This window comes from Coffea eugenioides, unplaced genomic scaffold (genome assembly GCF_003713205.1).
Source record: "Coffea eugenioides isolate CCC68of unplaced genomic scaffold, Ceug_1.0 ScVebR1_18;HRSCAF=85, whole genome shotgun sequence".
Lineage (NCBI taxonomy): Eukaryota > Viridiplantae > Streptophyta > Magnoliopsida > Gentianales > Rubiaceae > Coffea > Coffea eugenioides.
The window spans coordinates 562,968-581,626 of NW_020862338.1; the positions used below are offsets into that span (position 1 = coordinate 562,968).

Genomic DNA, 18,659 nt, shown 5'->3' on the forward strand with positions numbered 1-18,659 from the left:
TACTTTTCCTACTTGAAATGTTAATTACTTGAACTCTATAGCCTCCCTTACTGTGTAATTGTTGTGACTACTTGGACTACGTGGTTACATGCGTGTTTCTTGGCCTCACAAGCATCAGTTCACCCCGTTAGATTTGTTTTCCTTACAGGAGATTGAAAGGGAAAGAATTTTGGAGAAGCTGGTTTGATTACTTTTGATTAGTATTTTGGGTTGTATTTGATTAGTCGACTTCTAGTGATTGTACTTTTAGGTAAAGTGATGTAGTTTGAGAACTTGTGATGTAAGATTGAACACTGGTGTATGGAAGCGACTTTGTTCTTCTGTTCGACTTTTATTATTTGGTTATTATCCTTTAAGTTTGAATTGGAGTTATATCGAGTCCTGGCGAGAGCTGGGCAGGCATTCTGCCAATACCCTTGGGTTCGCCCTTAGGAGAAGTGGGGGCGTCGCAGTTGGTATCAGAGCTTAGGCTTCAGATCTTTGTAGTGTATCTTAGGCTAAAAGTTTAGGATACCGGACTGTGGGACTGGTTTGAAAGTTGAATGATTGCTTGTAGGGATGAAAATTAGAGCCTAGGTTTGAATTAGTGGACAATTAGGAATCTTAATTTTGTGAGAAGATATGTGGGATAGTACAAAATGATCAAATCTAGTTTATTTAGTATACTTGGATCCATCTAATCTTTTAACTTTAAATGTAAGTTATGGAGGGTAATGGTGGTATTGAGCCGTCTCGGGGTCGCCTTTCGGTTGTCCATTATCGAGAAGAGTCTAGGGAAGCTCCTTGGAGATATAACTCAACACGCCGAACTAGGACTCCATATGACTACTAGAGGACTTACTCGTACCCAAATAACGTTGTGTTAGCGGTAATCGATGACCGGAGGTAGTTATCCGAGGAAATTAGGGTAGTTCGAGGGGATAATCGAGAACTGAGGGCAACGGTGGATGCCATACTACTAGAGTCCATGAATTAGAGACGGAGATACTTGAGGGGCAAAAAGAGACTGAGGCTCCTTGTGAGTAGCTTCGGGAGGTTGAGAGCCGACTTACTAGGGTAGTACATGAAGTTAGAGACCAGACGGATGAGTCGATGGCTGGGTATGTTACCTTGGTCGAATAAGTGGTGGATGGCAAGATACTTGATGGGGAAAGTGAGGAAGAAATTCCTAGTGCTGAAAATGCAAATAATTCTACTAAAGTAGTAGAGATTTCTGACTCCGCTAATCACTAAGCTAGTGATCTAGTTTACTTTAGTGGTTCTTGTGTAAGATAGTCGGGGTGATGCTTGTTCAAAGGACATTGTATTTTGTTTAACCGTATTATCTATCTTTTGGAGCAATTGAATGTTACTTATGAGATACTTGACTTTATTGCTCTATGATTTCAAATCTATGCTATGGGTTGTACACATTTGCGATTATTTCGGTGTCTCTCTTGTTATTTTCGTTTTGCATGATCAAAATGTCATTTTTAAACTTCGTTTATATGTACTTGAATTACGTCATACCTTTATAAATGTTAAATTCATGGACGGCCAAAATGGTGAAAGGGGCCGAGAACGAGGGATTAAACAACCCCAAACTCAAGGGGATGATTAGGGAACGACTGTTGGACCAAACCAAAACCCTAGAGATGAAGGGGATAACCAAGGATGATAACACGACTGATGTAAATCAACAATCAATTGCTCATTAAAGGTTTCTGGGACCTTGGTTTCAAAAATGGATAGAATTGGAGTTGATTTCATTGGGTAAAATGTCTGAAAAAGGAAAAGAAAGCAAGAAGACAGATTTGCTCTAAGAATTTCCTAAACTTTGGTAGTTTTGTTAACTACCTTTCCGTACGAGTTTATACGTGAAATTTGATAGACGAGTAGTCCTCATATGGAAGTTGAATTGTAGCAAATTTGGTGTTATTTCGATGACCTTTCGATATCCAAATAACGCTCCAAAGTTTGCTTTCCAAATCTGAAAATTTATGAACTGTGTACAGATTTCACCCAACTTTGAGCTACTATATCTTTACGTTCAAAACTCAAAATTTAGTTCCGTTTGTCCTGTTTAAAACTCTGGTAGAAAATCGTAATATGTGAGGAATTTCAAAGGCTAGTTCACTTTCTGTGAATTTTGCCGAATTTTTAAAAATTGCCAAAAAACATGACGAAAACTACCTTGCTTGCTCAAATTAGCCACATTGAGCTAAAAATTGAATGCCTTCCGTTTGGAATCGTGGGAAAATGTCTTCCAAGAACTTTTAGTACTTTGAAACAAGATTTCAACGGTATAAAGTTTTCCATTTTTGGACATGCTGAACTCAAGATCTGATTTTTCCAAAATTGTCGTGCAAAACTGAAATTTTCCGAATTCATAAGAAATGAGTTTTAAAGAACTTGTTACTCTCGCTCGATATTGATAAACTGTTTTAAACTTGATTTTACGAGACTTTAATTCTTCACTTTTGAACTTCGATTTTCGAGAAATTTATGTTCACTTTTAAGACATTGACTTAGTCTAAACAAGTGTACATTCTTTCTTGGTTAATGACACTTTATTTTATACTTGAACCATGGAACATTAGTTTCGACATTTTTCTATCAAATGAGTGGAGTTTTGGATATGCTTGACTCCATTAGTTTGGGAAAAAAATATGAATACTCTTTATCTCCCAGAATTTGGACATGAGCTTTAAAGTTTTAGGAAACGAGAACCATTTACTCTTTTCTCGATTTTCATGCTGAAAGTGAATATAGTACTTTCTTTTAGAATTGTAATTTACTTACCATGACTTGAATCGAAAAATGACTTTGGAGTTCTCTCCGAACATTATTCCAATATTTTAGCTAGAAAAGCTTCTTTAACTTGACTTGACTTGAAATAATGCATTCTTAGATATTTTCAAATGCTACCCTCGTGGATTGAGTAGTAAGTGATATTTGCATTCGATTTGAACGTGTTATCTCTTTTGTGAGGGTAACGGGAAATATTACTCGACCTTGGCTGAATACCTAGGTGATTTGTGATTGTGCATTTCTTAGGTGATCAAGTGGATCTCGAGGAGCTCGTTTGATTTTGCCTTGCTCTTGCTTGACATTCTTGATTTTGGTGAGTGTCAAGTGTATGACTGGTTGCCTAATACTTGAAATGCATCTAGTTGAATACGTGAATGCAACTTGTCAAGACGAGTGTGTACTTTATCGCACTCGCTCTCTTTACTTGACGGGTTACTTGATTTACTTGACTCGTTACTCGTTTTACTCGACTCGCTACTTGACTTGTTCGTACTTGAAAATATACTTGTACTCATTGTTGTGTTGTCGAGCGGAGTGAACCTCCTCGACTTATACTCATACTCGGGGGACGCCCAAACTCATCGGCTAACTCTGCGAATCGAGCCAGCATGGGCTTGGTCGAGGAGCTTTGTAAACCATGAGCAAAGATGAAGCTTGATCTATTGGAGAGATCTGGCTTGGCATGTGACACCCCCACTTCTCCGAAGAGCGAACCCAATGGTATCCGCGGAACGCCTGCCTAGCTCTCGCCAGGACTCGAGACAGATCGATTCAAGCTTAACGATATATAACAATTAATACTAGTCAAATAAGAAAAAGTCGCTTCCATAATCGAATTTTCAAGTCTTACACCACGAGTTCAAAATACATCAATTACCCAAAATATACAACAGCCAAAATGTCTTGTCGATTACGTTTGAAACCCTAATACAAAAGTATATCCAAAGGGTTCCATCGAGTTTCACTCCTTCCATTCCTGTTAAGGAAAACAAATCTACAGGATGAGCAATTGCTCGTGAGGCCATGAAAACACGTTGTTCGAGTAACAATCCCAATATTCAAGTAAATTACAATTCAAGCGAGAAAAGTAAACAGAAACAATTCAAGGATATAGGAGCTCTCAAGAGCTATTTTCCACTTGCTTCGCCATAGCTCGATCCGGTACCCCCTCGTGATGACACTCCGTCATCCGGGTAGGTATTATATCCGTAGAAACTTCACTTATTACTTCCTCTGTCCAACATTCCGCCCTCTCGGATCCGTAACCAAACACGCACGAAAAAGGTGATACTCGTCGAGTATGCCGAACGAGATCTCAAGAGATCAAGTTTTGATTTTTAGAACACGCACGAAAAGGGCAATACTCCACGAGTATGCCGAACAAGATCTCAAAAGATCAAGTTGTGTTTTGTTATTCTCTTGATTTATCAAGCTTCTTGACCAAGCTCATGCCGACTCGAGTTGCAAGATTGGCTAAGAGAATTGGGCGTCCCCATAAGTCGAGGAGGTTCACTCTACCCGACAACACGACACGCACGACATGCATGACACGCACGTCAACACGACATGCACACGAAATCAAGTATATTTTAGTCGACGAGATTTACTCAAATCGACTTTGAAAACCAAGTTAATGCAAGTAAAGTTCGAGTAAAGGAGAGCGAGTGTGATAAAGTACACACTCGTCTCATCAAGTGATATTAACGTATATAAACAGGTAAATCAAGTAAACACGACAAGTCATGCACTTGACACTCACCAATTCAAAGTAATTCGAGCCAGTAAAATCTTTAGTTGTCCCCTTCAGGATTCTCTTCAAAACTCGATTGAGTACCTGAAGTAATTAACAAGCATTTTCACTCATAATCATGCATTAATCAAGAAAGGAGTTACACTCATCTAGACTAGTCAATACCTCAAACCAAGAATCTTAGCCACTCAAAATAAAGGTTCAAAAGTGAGGTTTTATTAACACAAGGAAAACTGATTTCCTTCATGAAATCGAGTTTAAAGCGACCAATTATCATCAAGAAGGAATAATGAGTTCTCAAATTTTCATTTTCTAAGAAATCGGTAAATTTCAGCTTTGCGTGTCAAACTTAGAAAAATCAGATCTTGCACTCAGTAGGTCCAAAATTGGAAAACTTGGTACCGTTGGAAACTTCTTCCAAAGTACTAAAAGTTCCTAGAATACATTTTTCCATGATTCCAAACGGAAAGTATTCAAAATTTAGCTCAAAGTTGCTGTTTTGGGGCACTTGAGACAGGTTTAGGTCGGTTTTTGGCCAACTTTGAAAATTCGGAAAAATTCACTTGATTTGAACTAACCTCTAAAATTCGGAACTCTATTAGGGTTGTAATCCAAGTTTAAGACAAAATAAACGTAACAAGAGTCGGAGTGTTGAGCACCAAGATATGATAGCTCAAAGTTGGTGAAAAACCGAAACTGTTAAACAAAATTCCAGATTTAAACTTCAAACTTTGGTACTTTGGTTAGGTATCGAAACGAACTCGGAACGGCACCAAATTTGGTATGAATACACTAACATATAAGGGCTACTCCTATACCAAAATTAATATAAAAATATGTATGAGAACTCGGTTAACGAAACCACTAAAATCCCAAGAAGTTCCAAGGCAAATCTGCCTTGGACTTCCGTTTTTCCGTTTTCAAGCATTTGGCCAAGGAAATTCCTTCAAACATGGTTCATTGGTGTATAAAAGGTCTAATAAAAATTCCAAGATAGGTTTGGTAGGTGATTAGCGCCAAGAATCTCGAATTAACAAGTCTCAATCACGTTTAGTAACAATGCTGCCCAAAAGGAGGGTTTTCCTTCAAGAAGTCAGTTTCGAAATACGGCCATAAATCACTCAATTCAACTCGGAATTGGACATAGTTGGTGGCGTTGGAAAACACATTTATAAAGATACAATTTCTCAGAAGAAACCATTTTCAAAATCTGTCCACAACTAGTCCACATTGGAACCTCAAGTTGTAGTTCATGTTCTGCCTTCCAGGGAACTAACGAAACAGGGCAGCCAAGTTCAAACGGCTGGGATGGATTACTCATGTGGAATCCAGATGTGTATTTTATACCATTGGAAATCTGGGAATGTCTAGTTTCCAGTGCCACAAACGGCACTCAATTTTGACATCGGAGTAAAACGTTATGGCCAAAAGAAATGGACTGCCTGGACAATCCGGGAAAATTTTCCAGTTTTGCTAAACCTTTGAAATCACTACAATTGACCAACCAAATCATGTTATTTTCCAATAAAACTTTCTACACCATTCATATAACATGTATACATCACAAACAAGTCATTAGAACCTCAAAATTTCGCACCTAAGTACGCGAACATGGCAGGGGTAAAATGGTCACTTTTGTTCATTGCACCTTCCTTGAATTTCTACCAACAAGCCAACATTATTCCACTAATTTAAGCACTAAACCAACATTAATAGCATCATCATTCATCAAACCAGTCCATCCAATCCAAGTGGGAGTTCATAGAGCCCACACATCAATTTTCCAACATGAATCAAGCTACCCACATGAATATATATATGCTTATACGTGCAATATAACTTCCATAATGCAAGATTTGATGGGTTGATCGTCCATTACCTTCTTAGATGATCAAGACAGAAATTTTTGGTCCTCCTTAGCCCAAGAAAAACCATGGAAGGCAAGCTCTTTTGTAGCTTAAGATGTTCTCCAAGTGCTTAGCAAAGTGTGGTTGAATTTTGGTGTGATTTGGTGAAGATTTAGCGGTGAAATAGAGAAGAATTTGGAGCTGTTTTTCTTCCTCCTTGGTTTGGCTGTCTTGAGCAAGAGAGAGAGAATTGTGTGCCGAGGAAAAAGCTTCTTGAGGAAGTTTAAGTGTGTGGTTAAAGTGGCCTCAAAAGTCAACTCTCTCCTCGCGCGCACACGCGCGTTTCGTGCTCGATTCCTCTCGAGTTTGTTGCACTAGTGCATTAAACCTCTAATGCACTTTCATTCATATTATTATTATTCACTCTAAGTCGTCCCAAAATAATGGTCTAAGGTCCCTCAAATAATCGCGTGCGTAAAAACGCTAACTTCCAATTTGTGCGCGATAGAGTGGAATTTTCAAGAAATTCTTATAACGATAGTATAACTATTTAACACTTGAATACTTAAACATAAAAATACCTATTTCAAGACTAATGTATAAGTCTTCAAATCTCCAAGTCACTGTACTCTCAAATCAAATATTATCTCCAAATGCTTATTCACTAAATCTCACTAAACGAGCTTCCGAAACTTAAATTTATTAACGGGACATTTTAAGAATATATGCAAGTCATAGTTCCATATAAAATGGTTCAAAAAGGGTTGAAATTAATTATTCAGAGAAAATGGGTGAATAAATAATTAATTAAGCCATTAAAATGGAATTATAAGTGAGGAAAATTCGGGTCCTCACAACCTTCCCTGCTTAAAAGAATTTCGTCCTCGAAATTCACACTTAGGATAATATCGTTTCCCCTTAATAGTCACGCTTATCAAAATTTTCGAACTCAATTGTCCAAAACCATTTACTAGAATTTGATTTTCAAATTTAACAATTTTGGAAATGGCCTGGTTTCTTTTGTCCCAAACGACCAATCAAATTTTTGTCCAAATCAAGTCAATCATAATATACAAGATAAAATCGAGGGTTTTAAATGTTTTTTTTTTCATGATCCGAAACTAAATTTTCTTAGTAAGAAACTTCAAATAATGTGTTTTGCAACCATCATCAATACATATTGCAAATTCCTCAAATTCGTTTAAGAAGATTACTCATGCAACTCAATGCATGGCATTAAAACACATTTATAATAAAATAACATATACATGGAGGATATTTCAAAAATTCTCTCAAAGTTTCGAGCTAAGAGTTGCGCTTGAGTAAGCGTATATTCTAGAAAACACTTTTAAGAAATATGGTAAACATGCAAGTTCATATATGCATAAACTTCGATCCAACACTTTTATCACTCTTCACCTCTAATTCGAGAGCTAATTCTAACGTTGCATAAATCTCGGTCATTTTACTCTCCAATTCACAACAAATTTTCATTCTTAGTCCTAATAAAAGATTCGAAATTAAGCTCTACCTCATTTTCGATTCTCACGCAGGTTCAAGATGTATATACAAGTTACAAATACATTCAGAATTAAAGTATAATTCTTTGAATATATCAAAGGTCATAGTACAAGTCAAGAGATCACAAACAAGTCAAGTATGCCAAATATAGGACATAGACAACTAAATGTCACAAAAACAAAAGTACATACAGGCAAATTACAAAAGACCTCACGGCGTGCACCACCCTTACTATCATAGGCAGAATCAAAAGGAGAAAAATCATAAACCTAGTTAGGGTAAAACTAGAAAAATCCACGATACCAAGCCACATCATTCAAATAATTATAAATTCCAAATTCCATCCAAAACCTAAGCCACTTTCTAAATTCTTAGTCTAAAACTTCCAACGAATACGAGCTTTCCTTACTAAATTCAAGATGAAAATCCTTATACAGGCTAAGGTAATGAGGCAAACCAAAAGAAATGCAAAAGTGTCTCATTTCAAGCTCAACTACATTCCACTTCTCTCTGGTCAATATTGTCCCACACTCGGTTAAAATATTTTTCATCCGATATCCCACTTCTCTTACTACACGAACTAGACGTCCGTTGACCTCTTGCACTTGCTCTCGCAAAACATTAGTCCGTTCTTATTTTTCATAATGGAGATCTCAAGTCCAATACAAGAATCCTTCGTGCTCTGACCTTTGCCATCAGAACTCATCTCAAAACCACTTATGATTTCTATTCACATTATAATACACGAGGCTATATCCCTTCCGAAGTCACAAGCATTCCCTCAGGAAAAGCATTTAGTACTCAAGTACAAGAATCCAAAACTAAGAGAATTTGCAACTCAGGCCGTACACTCCCAAGTGCAAATCCATAAAGTTTAAGATCCCTACCTGACGTACATATCGATCTACCTCAAGTAGCATGATAAAGGTTTTACGCTTACCACTTTCATAGTTCACAACTTATGCACAAGAAGAACACTTAGTCCTTTATACATATTCACATAATTGGGACCATATCACCACTTGGCCCAAGCTCACTCCGCGCAGAGACCACGCAAAACTGCTCTGATTTTTATCTCTACAAGTAGTCACTTAACTTTCAAACCAGTCCCACAGTCCGGCATCTTAAACTTTTAGCCTAAGATACACTACAAAGATCTGAAGCCTAAACTCTGAAACCAACTGTGACACCCCCACTTCTCCCAAGGGCGAACCCAAGGGTATCCGCGGAATGCCTGCCCAGCTCTCGCCAGGACTCGAGACAAATCGATTCAAGCTTAACAATATATAACAATTAATACTAGTCTAATAAGGAAAAGTCGCTTCCATAATCGAATATCCAAGTCTTACACCACGATTTCAAAATACATCAGTTACCCAAAATATACAACAGCCAAAATGTCTAGTCGATTACATTTGAAACCCTAATACAAAAGTATATCCAAAGGGTTCCACCGAGTTTCACTCCATCCATTCCTGTTAAGGAAAACAAATCTACGGGGTGAGCAATTGCTCGTGAGGCCAAGAAAACACACATGCAAGCACGTTGTCCAAGTAACAATCCCAATATTCAAGTAAATTACAATTCGAGCAAGAAAAGTAAACAGAAACAATTCAAGGATATAGGAGCTCTCAGAAGCTATTTTTCACTTGCTTCGTCACAGCTCGATCCGGTACCCCCTCGTGATGACACTCCGTCATCCGGGTAGGTATTATATCCGTAGAAACTTCAGTTATTACTTCCTCCGGCCAACATTCCACCCTCTCGGATCCGTAACCAAACACACACGAAAAAGGCGATACTCGTCGAGTATGCCGAACGAGATCTCAAGAGATCAAGTTTTGATTTTTAGAACACGCACGAAAAGGGCAATGCTCCACGAGTATGCCGAACAAGATCTCAAAAGATCAAGTTGTGTTTTGTTATTCTCTTGATTTATCAAACTTCTCAACCAAGCCCATGCCGGCTCGAGTTGCAAGATTGGCTAAGAGAATTGGGCGTCCCCATAAGTCGAGGAGGTTCACTCTACCAGACAACACGACACCCACGACAACAAGACATGCACATGAAATCAAGTATATTTTAGTCGACGAGATTTACTCAAATTGACTTTGAAAACCAAGTTAATGCAAGTAAAGTTTGAGTAAAGGAGAGCGAGTGTGATAAAGTACACACTCGTCTCATCAAGTGATGTTAACGTATATAAACAGGTAAATCAAGTAAACACGACAAGTCATGCACTTGACACTCACCAATTCAAAGTAATTCGAGCTAGTAAAATCTTTAGTTGTCCCCTTCGGAATTCTTTTCAAGACTCGTTTGAGTACCAGAAGCAATTAACAAGCATTTTTCACTCATAATCACGCATTAATCAAGAAAGGAGTTACACTCATCTAGACTAGTCAATACCTCAAACCAAGAATCTTAGCCACTCAAAATAAAGGTTCAAAAGTGAGGTTTTATTAACACAAGGAAAACTGATTTCCTTCATGAAATCGAGTTTAAAGCGACCAATTATCATCAAGAAGGAATAACGAGTTCTCAAATTTTCATTTTCTAAGAAATCGGTAAATTTCAGCTTTGCGTGTCAAACTTAGAAAAATCAGATCTTGCACTCAGTAGGTCCAAAATTGGAAAACTTGGTACCGTTGGAAACTTCTTCCAAAGTACTAAAAGTTCCTAGAATACACTTTTCCATGATTCCAAACGGAAAGTATTCAAAATTTAGCTCAAAGTTGCTGTTTTGGGGCACTTGAGACAGGTTTAGGTCGGTTTTTGGCCAACTTTGAAAATTCGGAAAAATTCACTTGATTTGAACTAACCTCTAAAATTTGGAACTCTATTAGGGTTGTAATCCAAGTTTAAGACAAAACAAACGGAACAAGATTCGGAGTGTTGAGCACCAAGATATGATAGCTCAAAGTTGGTGAAAAATCGAAACTGTTAAACAAAATTCCAGATTTAAACTTCAAACTTTGGTACTTTGGTTAGGTATCGAAACGAACTCGGAACGGCACCAAATTTGGTATTAATACACTACCATATAAGGGCTACTCCTATACCAAAATTAATATAAAAATATGTATGAGAACTCGGTTAACGAAACCACTAAAATCCCAAGAAGTTCCAAGGCAAATCTGCCTTGGACTTCCGTTTATCCGTTTTCAAGCATTTGGCCAAGGAAATTCCTTCAAACATGGTTCATTGGTGTAGAAAAGGTCTAATAAACATTCCAAGATAGGTTTGGTAGGTGATTAGCGCCAAGAATCTCGAATTAACAAGTCTCAATCACGTTTAGTAACAATTCTGCCCAAAAGGAGGGTTTTCCTTCAAGAAGTCAGTTTCGAAATACGGCCATAAATCACTCAATTCAACTCGGAATTGGACATAGTTGGTGGCGTTGGAAAACACATTCATAAAGATACAATTTCTCAGAAGAAACCATTTTCAAAATCTGTCCACAACTAGTCCACATTGGAACCTCAAGTTGTAGTTCATGTTCTGCCTTCCAGGGAACTAACACTACAAAAAATTATTTCTTTCGTGACAAATTTTTCATGACAAGAAACCTTTTCGTTAGGAAAACCATGCTTTTTATGACAACCCGTCAAGCAAATATCCTTCAAAAGGTGCTGCTACTTTAAACGTGTTTTTCTATTTATTTCATTGTCTAAAATTACTTTCCCCACATCAATTTGTCAGGAAAAGTTTTCATTCTCCCTCCATTTTTTTCCCACCAATTTTTTTCCCCTCTTGGACCGAAAAGGAATTTAGAAGGACATCTTGTCCTTATGACATAGACACCGGGAAATTCAAGAAGCACTTTTCCCAAATCTCTACTTTTGGAACAACAACAACAACAAAGTACACTTTCTCCAAATCTTCAGCTTGTCTTCATCTCCAACAACAGAGAACACCAACGAACTCCTCCGAACTTGTCTTCATCTCTTTCAACAAGAGAGACAACACGATGGTCTAAGGTGATGTAAAAATCAAATAATCCTTCAATTTTGTCTTGAATCAGCTCCCTTTCTCCGAATCCCCCTTCAATTTTGTCCTTAATTGACTGTGAAATGACGGTCCTACAGATCATCAGTTCAAGTTCGGTGTCAAATATTTTCTCTGCATAAAAATTGACTCATTTGTGATCTAAGTTTTCAGAAATTGTTTTGGAGAACCTCATTTGGCCCCTTAAAGTTTCAAATTTGATTATTTCATTATTTTGGTTGAGAATGAGGAATTTAGTGCAAATTTGATAGGCCCCCATCTCCCTGATGTTCACAAAGGAACGGTTCTTGGAAAACTTGTTCTTGCGTGTGAAGAGTTGAGAATTCTGCACATGTACATATAAAATTGATTTGCCAGTTCGTTTTTGGCAGTCTGGTGCATCAGCTTTCGGAAAATTCAGGGTCAAGGATTGACTATTCTTGGAGGTGAGTCCTTGACAGGTTCAGTTCCCATTGGGCAGATATGACTTGTAAATTGCAAAATGAAATATTACTATATGAGCAAAATGGGTCCTATATTTTGGATTAACTCCAGAGTAGATCCAAACTTATGGTGCAATGTTCACATCTAGGTGTGCTAGACGCTTGTCTTGTGTCGAACATTTTTCCTGATTTATCCTTGTTATTTGTCTTTCAGTTTTTTGTCATACATGTGATGGGCAACCGGCTTTCAACAATTTTATCTACTACAATTTTCTTTGATTTTTCAATGTCTGAAACCTTGTTAAGGATTCATCTCTGATTGATCATTTAGTATGAGCCTTCAATGTGATGGCAGAGATACATGTTCAGTGTTTCTGGTTTGTCCTCTTGTTTTGTCATGAAAGTGTCTGAATGAAACTGGAATTTGTTTCCTATTTTTCTTCATTATTTGTTTCCTTTCATGCAGACCTTGTTCTGAAAGACAAGATTGTTGTTTATGATTTGGCTGGCCAAAGGATTGGATGGGCTAACTATGACTGTAAGTTCCCATATCAAGAGCATTTTCCAGCCGTTGGCTTGATTTTTACAGTGCCTTCTATTCATCATTTATCTGATTGGATTAAAAGGGGAAACTTGGATTAAAAGTGAAATTGTTTTCTCTGATACAGATACACTTGAAATTCAGTTTTTAGTTCAAGATTCGCAGAATTTGGGGTTATGTATGACATCTGTTTATACATGTACAAACACGAAAATGGGCCAAATGGGAGAGGAAAAAGTGGTGTTGCCGGAAGGGAAGAGTAGGTGCGGTGCGGTATCAAGTGGGGAAGGTAGTGGAATTTTGAGAGGTTTGGGTTTTAATATGGGAATAGTCACATTGACAGATTGGCACAGGTCTAATTTAATATAGGACGTGGGAGCAATTCACGCAATAATGCGACACAGTCAAGTGTATTTTAGATATTTTGGCTAAGGGCCCCTACTTATAAATTTGGAGCTGATCTCATGGATAAATATTTATGGTGAAGTTGGCTAGTTTGATATTATGTCATGGGGAGCATTAAAAATTTGTACCAGACGAAAAATGCATCAGCAACTAGCCTATATTGTTAGGGGCTTTTATCTATTGGTTTGGGTATTTGGAGTCTATGGTGAAAATGGACCATCTGGTTTTAGAGGTTTGGTTGGAATGGGAGCTTTTGGTTCTTTTTGTTAAGAGGACGGCTATACATCCATCGTGTCCAACTAAATCCATGCAAGAAATGTAGGAAGTAACATAAAAAAAAAAAACAGTTTCACAATCATTAGCTCTTTCTGGTTTTCTGAAGTACTATAATATCCTTGCAAGTTTTATACCATAGGTTTTTTATGCCAGTTTTCAGTTAGCATTAGTAGGCAGGAAAAAGAAGGGAAACGTAAAGAAGTGCAGCACTTGTAAATTCTTTATCTAGTGTGACAACTTGATTATTACTCCTATTGGACAAAAAGTGATAGAATGTGACTGAACCACTACTGTTTGTCTTCCTTGCTATAGTTCCTGATCCATAACTTGACATGTTCCAAAAAAAACTAGCCCGCCATCAATTGCTGAACCTAAGTAACCTAGCTAACTAGTTGGAATGGATCTTTGAATGTTCTAAGTTTCAGAAGAAATCTTGATGATTTAATGTGGATCCTTATCCAAAGTCAATCCTGTTCACAATAAAATAGTTTTCAGTCTACCTTAGCAGAGAAATATCTAATTTCGCATTTCTTCATATTCAGCAGAACAGACCTGCATTCTCACTACCTTGATAGAGAAGATAAAGAACAACCAGAGAAAAGATTGCATAATTTGAGGTATGTGGTTATTTGGTAGCTTACCATAAAGAATGGAAAGTGTTTATCATGACTGCTAGTTTCTTGCAAATTATGTTATGGTTTACATCCTTATTTGTGTAAATCAAGTTATGGGTTATGATGTTTAATGTTTTCTATATACTATACAAGAGCATATACAATTAAACAATAGGAGAATAGTACAATCAGGAATGTGTTTTTAGTTTTATTGAGTAGTATACCATTTGGTGTAATCAGTGAATAATCTAATGTGTTTTCAGTTTTATTGAGTAGTATCGCATTTGATGTAATCAGTGAATAATCTAAGTAGCTTGGAATTCATAACTAAGCCATAAAAAGTAGGTAAATTGTGAATAATTCTATGTCTTTTTGCCTCATTTATCTTTTTATAGCTAGAAATTGTCTTTCCTCCTTTTTGAGTTATTCATCTTAACAATGCCTTGAGTTTAGTAAGTTAAGACTTTTCTTATTCTAGGTATCGGAAATGGATAAGAGCTGGATAAATGATCCAAATATTTTGTCAAGTCATTATAAGTCTGGTCTTAAGGATTTTATTGAATTTGCTAAGACCAATGGTATGGGATTGGATGGAAAATTATTTTGTCCCTGTAGGAGATGTAGGAATTCAAAGAGAAAAAGCATTTCTCAAGTTGAATCAGATTTGTCAGAAAAAGGCTTTTGTATGTATTATAAAAATTGGGTCTTCCATGGGGAACCATTTTCTGCACACTCTTATATGTCAAGTGGAAAGAACAATAGCCTTGATGAGAATGGTGTTGGAGGTGAGACAGATTTCATCAATGAAACAGAATATAATGACTTTGATATGAATGAAAATGGTGAATCTGATGAGTTACCTGATTTATTGGATGAGATAAGAAATGCACATGAATCAGGGACATCGAGTGAATGGGATTCAAAAAATTTTGACAAATTGTTAAATGATGCACAAAGAGAACTTTACCCGGGATGCAAAAAATACTCCCTGCTGCGTTTCATTGTTTCCTTTCTCCATATCAAAGTGATGAACCATATGACTAACAAGGCATTTGACATGATGCTAGAATTTTTAAAAGATGTGTTACCAGAAGGAGAAATACTTCCATCTAGTTTTTATGGGGCCATGAAAATTCTATCTGGTATAGGTTTGGGGTATCAAAAAATTGATGTCTGCAAATTTGATTGTGCATTGTTTTGGAAAGAAAATGAAAAGATGGACAAGTGTCCTATTTGTAAAGAATCACGATGGAAAGTCAATAATGGCAAGAAAAAAAAAGTTCCACAGAAGGTGATGTGGTACTTTCCATTCAAAGCTAGGTTGCAAAGACTTTTTATGTCTTCTAAAACTGCTGAAGACATGAGATGGCATGAGGAGAAATGGGTTAAAGAGGAAGGTATCATGAGACATCCGGCTGATTCTATTGCTTGGAAGGATTTTGATAAGCAATATCCTGATTTTGCTAAAGATTCTCGAAATGTAAGACTTGGATTGGCCACGGACGGATTCAATCCATTTGGTAACATGAGCAACTCATATAGCATGTGGCTAGTTATTCTTGTACCTTACAATTTGCCTGCATATAAGTTTATGAGAAAGGAATTTCTTATACTATCACTTCTTATTCCTGGTCCACGTGCCCCTGGAAAGGAGTTAGATGTGTTCTTAAGGCTAGCAATAGATGATTTGAAAGATTTATTTCATGGAATCAGCACTTATGATGCATATAGTGGACAAAACTTTCAAATGCGTGCAGCAATTTTATGGACTATATCAGATTTCCCTGCATATGGCTATTTGTCTGGATGGAGCACCAGTGGGTATAAAGCATTTCCATGTTGTCTTGATGATACTGCTTCACAAAGACTAAGAGGCAAAATATGTTTCATGGGACATCGTCGCTTTTTGAACCATGACCACCGTTGGCGAAAGCAAAAAGCTCATTTTGATGGAACTATTGAAACACGCTCCAAGCCAAAGGAATTTTCTGGAGAACAGGTTTTAAGACATTTAAATTCCTTGGCTGGTGTCTTTGGTGAGTTTGGTAAGAACCCAGTTACTCGGAAAAAAGGAGTTGATAAAATTCAGGGTAATTGGAGGAAAAAAAGTATATTTTTTGAGTTACCATATTGGGAAAAACTCTCCATGAGACATTGTCTGGATGTGATGCATATCCTTAAAAATACATGTGAAAGTTTAGTAGCAACATTGTTGAACATTCCTGATAAGACAAAAGATACTAATAAAGCTCGTGATTATCTACTTGACATGGGAATAAGGCACGAACTACACTTACATGATGATGGTACAAGGAAAACAAAGCCTCCAGCCTTGTATGTGATGTCTTCAAGTGAGAGAAAAGGATTTTGTAATTTTTTGAGTTCAATTAAGTTTCCTGATGGGTATGCTGCCAACATTTCCAAGTGTGTTAAAGATGGTAAACTGATGGGACTTAAAACACATGACTACCATGTCCTTTTGCAACGACTTATTCCAGCCGGCATTCGTGGGTATTTGTGCAAAGAAGTCAATGAGGCAATTTTTGAGTTAAGTGAGTTTTTTCGAGATTTGTGTTCTAAAACCCTTAAGATGGATGACTTGGAAAGGTTGGAGAAAAATGCTCCATTAATATTATGTAAGTTGGAAAAAATCTTTCCTCCTGCCTTCTTTGACATTATGATCCATTTGATTGTTCACTTGCCAAAGGAAGCAAAACTTGGTGGGCCAGTACATCCTAGGTGGATGTTTCCATTTGAAAGGTACTTCTTCCTTATTTGTTTGATTACAAATTTTGTTATTTTACTTAACATTCTGTTTTGGATAGAAAATTAACTAATGCTTTTGAAAAGGTATCTTGGATCCCTTAAAAAGTATGTCCGTAATCGTGCTCGTCCTGAAGGCTCGATTGCAGAAGGATATATTGCAAATGAGTGCCTAACATTCATGTCCAAATATCTCCATGGCATTGAAACAAAATTCACCCGCAAGAGACGCAACTATGACTATAATCAGGATAAGGCAGAGGAGCTGGTGGTTTTCTCACTAAGTGTTCGCCCATTTGGACTTGTTACACCTCCTACTAAATTATCTCAAGTTGAACTAGATGTGGCTCATAAATTTATATTGAATAACTGTGATGAAATAGAAGAGTACAGAATGTAAGTGCAATATGTATTTCAATTTTATATTTTCGATATTACTTCTTGTGGTTTATTTTACTTTATATTGGTAATACAATCTGAATTTCAGTAAGCATAAAGAGATGCTGCAAAGGATTCATCCTGAAAATGTTGATAGCAGACATGAAGATCAATTCACAGAGTGGTTCAAAGATCATGTAAGTTATACATATTATAAAAATAAGTTTATTAGTTATTGAAAACTGACTAATAGAGTCTCGTTTTCTATTTTATAGATAAATCAGTTACACATTGATAAATCATTGGATGTTTCTGAAGAGCTGTGGGCATTAGCAAATGGTCCTATACCTTTCATGACAAAGCATTACTCAGGATGCATTGTAAATGAAGTTCGTTTCCACACAAAAGATCGGGATGATTGCCGTACAACACAGAATAGTGGCTTAGTTGTTGAGGGTGACCATAAAGGAAAACACATTGACTTTTATGGCTTTGTTAAGGCTGTGGTTGAGCTGACCTTTTTTCATGCATACAAGGTAGTCTTGCTTCAATGTGAATGGTATAACACAGGTAGCACAAACACAATAAAGAGTGATAGGCACTTTGTGAGAACCCGTAAAACCCTAATATTTTCCTAGGGTTTATTTTCCCTTAATTGCATGTTTTCTGCATTTTCTGGCTTAGAAATCTTTTCTTAGTGGATTTTATGAGCAATTATAGTTTTAAGCTATTTTTTCTAGCATTGGAGAATTTTTAGAAAATTAAGAGTGAATAGTGGACGTGGGACCCACTAGTGCGAAAAGTTCGGAAAAATTCGGCCAATAAGGTTAAGTTTCGGATACTGTGAAAATTTTATCGGGTGTTAAGTGATAAGTAGAATGGGTGATGTGATTGATGTGAGAGAGAAAAGAAAGATAGGAAGGCATTTAATAAGGTGACAAGTGTCACCTCCTCATTGGTTGAACCTTAAGAATTACTATTCAATTTCTTGACTTTTTGACCCAAGGTTTAAATATCTCAAAATTCATAAAATTTCCTCATTTTTCTTTCTCTTTGGCCGGCTCTCTCTCACTCTCTTACAAGAAGGAGAACTTCTTCAATCTTCAAGTTTTCTACTAGTAAATCATCTCAATCAAGCCATAAACAAGATTTCACTCCATAAAACCTTATCTTCTAGTGATAGTAAGTTGTTTGGTGAACTTTGTTTGAAGCTCTAAGGTGGCCAACATCTTCCTCTCTCTTGATTTCTTGGTAAGTGTTGCTTGAACCCCTTACTACCTCTAATAATGCTTATTTTGTGCTTAATGGGGGCATGAGTGAAGGAATATGTGATTTACCCCTTGA

General features: G+C 36.9%; 1 protein-coding gene across 1 annotated transcript in view; it reads left to right on the plus strand.

Annotated features, from left to right (window-relative positions):
* Positions 1–17,903, plus strand: part of LOC113756006 — a 47,853-nt gene extending 29,950 nt beyond the window's left edge. The window contains exons 2-9 of the mRNA XM_027299832.1: positions 12,288–12,341; positions 12,805–12,876; positions 13,007–13,152; positions 14,653–16,934; positions 17,025–17,333; positions 17,425–17,512; positions 17,591–17,821; positions 17,886–17,903. Of these exons, the coding sequence (XP_027155633.1) occupies positions 12,288–12,341; positions 12,805–12,876; positions 13,007–13,152; positions 14,653–16,934; positions 17,025–17,333; positions 17,425–17,512; positions 17,591–17,821; positions 17,886–17,903 (3,200 nt within the window). The remainder of the gene's footprint in view (positions 1–12,287; positions 12,342–12,804; positions 12,877–13,006; positions 13,153–14,652; positions 16,935–17,024; positions 17,334–17,424; positions 17,513–17,590; positions 17,822–17,885) is intronic.
* Positions 17,904–18,659: the final 756 nt, after the last annotated feature.